This window comes from Bidens hawaiensis, unplaced genomic scaffold (assembly GCF_021521415.1).
Source record: "Bidens hawaiensis isolate Kalapana, Puna unplaced genomic scaffold, B.hawaiensis_p1.1 tig00003510_1, whole genome shotgun sequence".
In the NCBI taxonomy this organism is placed as follows: domain Eukaryota; kingdom Viridiplantae; phylum Streptophyta; class Magnoliopsida; order Asterales; family Asteraceae; genus Bidens; species Bidens hawaiensis.
In genome coordinates, this window is record NW_027491198.1 from 2,056,505 (window position 1) to 2,060,056 (window position 3,552).

General features: G+C 33.1%; 1 protein-coding gene across 1 annotated transcript; it reads right to left on the reverse strand.

The window, feature by feature from the left end:
* Positions 1-1,437: 1,437 nt before the first annotated feature.
* LOC143623680 (glutathione S-transferase T2-like) lies at positions 1,438-2,220 on the reverse strand. Its single transcript, XM_077094525.1, has one exon. The coding sequence runs from the start codon at positions 2,218-2,220 to the stop codon at positions 1,438-1,440; it is 783 nt and encodes a 260-aa protein (XP_076950640.1).
* Positions 2,221-3,552: the final 1,332 nt, after the last annotated feature.

A 3,552-nucleotide genomic window follows, 5' to 3' on the forward strand; every position in this document is an offset into this window, starting at 1 on the left:
TCCATAAGTCATATGATGCAACAGCTTCTAAAATTATTGTTGGTTTACCGCTTCTACCCGTATATTCCCCAGCCCAAGCTGTGGGACAATTTTTCCATTCCCAGTGCATACAATCAATGCTGCCTACCATTCCGGAAAACCCACGTTCTTCCCCAACGTGGAGTAGTCTTGCTAAGTCATCATCATTGGGCCTTCGAAGGTACTCTTGACTAAAGCATGCAATAACTCCTTCTACGAACTTTGTAAGAGCATTCCTTGTTGATGTAGCACTCATTCTCAAATATTCATCATGCGCATCTGCTGACGTCCCATACGCTAACACCCGCATAGCTCCAGTACATTTTTGCAATGGTGAAAGACCTTTCCTACCTGTGGCATCTCGCCTTTGTTGGAAATATATGTCATTGGCTGTAATAGCTTCCACAATGCGAAGGAAAAGTGATTTTCGCATGCGAAATCTACGTCGAAAAGATGCTTGATCATATGTTGGGTTTTCAACAAAGTAATCTTCCATCAAACGTGCTTCACCTTTCTCACGTTCTCGATCACAATACCTCCTTCTTGATGTGCCAGGCATAGGCATATTTAGGAGTAATTCACACATGATAGCATTAAGTTGTAGATCTACTTGAAAAAGTTGTTCTTCCCACTCATTACACTCACTTGAACTCAATGAATCAGAACTCTCAGATGAGTTTTCACTACTAGACATTTTTAGGATATGAAAGCAACTCAACGAACTTTATTTATACATGAAAATAATGTTAGATAATGTTAGATTTTTTATCTAAAGAAAATCTCACAATCCAATCAGAATTTGACAAATGGAAAAAGAAGATAACTCAAATTTACTATATTATTTTAGAAATATATAAATTTATAATATTAAATAGAGATAATGTTAGAGTTTTATCTAAGAAATCCAACGATCCAATAATAATTTGACATTTGGAAAATGAAGATAAGTCAAATTTACTAGATAATCTTGAAAATACATAAATTTATGACAGTAAATAGAGATAACGTTAGATTTTTATCTAAAGAAATCCCAACGATCCAACAAGAATTTGACAACTGGAAACTAAGATAGGGTTAAATTACAAGACAATATTGCACATACAGAAACATAATTGCATTACAAGTGAAGTAGAAATTCAATATCTTACAAATGCATTAAAAACGAAATGAAAGACACAATAAACTAGATTCAGTTTCCATAATACTTCGACAATAGAGAACGTTTGATTTGATCCTCTTCAACCGACAGATGCTCCCTCTGTAACAACGCCTGAAGCAAATGAAGGTCCATTTTCTTTTGCTTTCTTTCATCCTTCCTTTGTTCCTTTCTTTGTTCTTTCTCAATCCTAAGTTGTTCCTTATGTTTCTCAAACTCGAGTTTTTTTTGCAACAAATCATATGTACTAGCTTGAGTAAGCCTCATTCCACGAAGTTCTTCAACAATTTCATTTGAAACCTTACCTTTTCCTTTCTTTTTTTTTTGGCTTCATCTCTGCCCATTGGACGTTGAATCGATGAACCACCACTAACTGGCGATTCTTGGTTGGAATTCACATAATAATCCCCTTCTTCTGAAGTCATTGTTCTTTTCGTACTACCATCACTTTCCTCATCACCCGCTTCACTTTCAGGACGGTGACGTGTTGTGCCACGAGGTAACTCTAAAGCCCATTTTGGGTACTTACACATAACTTTATTGTAAACAATGTAGTCGTTAAACTTTTTCCCACTTTGCTCATATATCTTATGAGCATCACTCTCGATATCTTTTTGCGACGTTCCACTTGTTGCTCGGCGATATGCTTCTCGGTACGCAGCAACCCATTTCCCAACGGTTTCATTAAGTCGACTAAAACGGCCTTTCATTTGATCAACATTTCTTTCACCAAGCTGTTCTGGATTTTCTGCTTGAGCTGCATCATACATTTTCTTTACTTCTGCCCATAGTGATGGTTTCTTCTTGTTTTTTCCGTGAATGCTATCTACACTAGCAATACAGTATGCCGACATTAAAGCAACATCTTCAGCAGCCTCCCATTTAGCGGTTTTTGTTTGTTTTTCAGTATTTTGTGATGTTTGAGGATTTTGAGTGAAAGGAAGTTGACTTGGATTTGGAAAAAACGAAGAATTTTCATAGTATTGATTATTATGATAATTCTCAGAATTGCCTAGATCCGTATATGAATTTGGAAACGGATCCATTGTTTTAAGTGTATGAAATATAAAAGAGGGATAGAAAATTAGAATTGGATGTGAAATTTTATCTATACCCAACACTATATATATAGAAAAAACTCATAATTTTTTTTAACTTTTTATTATATTTTTTTGGATAAGGATAAGTTAAATGTTAGATATTTTTGGATAACTAAAGTTATAAAAAAATCTATCAAACAAATAAAAAATTGACATTTGACATGTAGGATAACATTTTAAATAAAAAATAATTTATTAATAAAAAACTAATAAAAACATTAATGAAAAGTAAATAATTAAAAGGAAAAAAAAATAATAAAGTAAAGCAGGAACAACTAACAATATTAAATAAAAGGTTTTAAAATAATAGAAAAAGAAACAAATATTATTAGCATGATGACAAGATATATTAAAATAATATTACAATTTGGTTGCAATCGTTGGTTGATGATGCGATCGGGTTGTGACTTTTATTTTTATTTAACATTTTTTAAATGACAACCACTTTTGTCCTTTAGTGAAATATTGCAACCCGTTGAGGCAAATGGCCATGATAGTGAGTAGTCTTAGGTGGTGTCGTGGTGATAAAGAATTAAAATGACGAGAAAATGGTTGAAAGATGCTAAGAGGAAATTATTATTTTATCATTCTGATTTGAACAGAAAAAACATCAAAACATATGCAAAGTGATACAAGTAGAGTTAGTATAATAATTATTGACAAGGTGGTTGCAATGATAAAGGAGCATCCTTCGTTTTGGTCGTCGGCTCGTTCTAGTTATATCTTCTTATGCAATGATTTAGGATTTTAGGTGTTAGTTCTCTTGTATATTATGTAACTGGTTGTATTCTGGTTGTTTGTGTAGTCCTATGTTCAAAAAAATATTGAAATTTAAATTGATCCAGACTGTCCACGTCTTTGAGCTTCCCATACTCACGAGTAGCCCCGAACTTTCTCCTGCAAGATGAGCTTCTCGAAAAAAACCACATGTCAATAGTATTTTCTAACAGTCGTTCAAACTTCTGAATCCCACAAATGCAATGCTACTCTTCTAATGATTTCTACGAAACAATGCACGATAATTAGTATATTATACTTATTATTTGAAACCATAGAGATTGTATTATTATTATATTTATTGGACGTCTTAAGATATATATTTATTATTATAGTCGTGTTATTATACTAGGAAAGAAAAGATTTGACCAAATCATAGAAGTCAAAAATAATGAAACGCAATATAAAGGACAAAACATTCTTCAACCATCTTCCAGAATTGGGACTTTTGAGCATAAAAGCATGTTCCCCCCACTCATCTTGCTTTTTGTTATGTTTAAT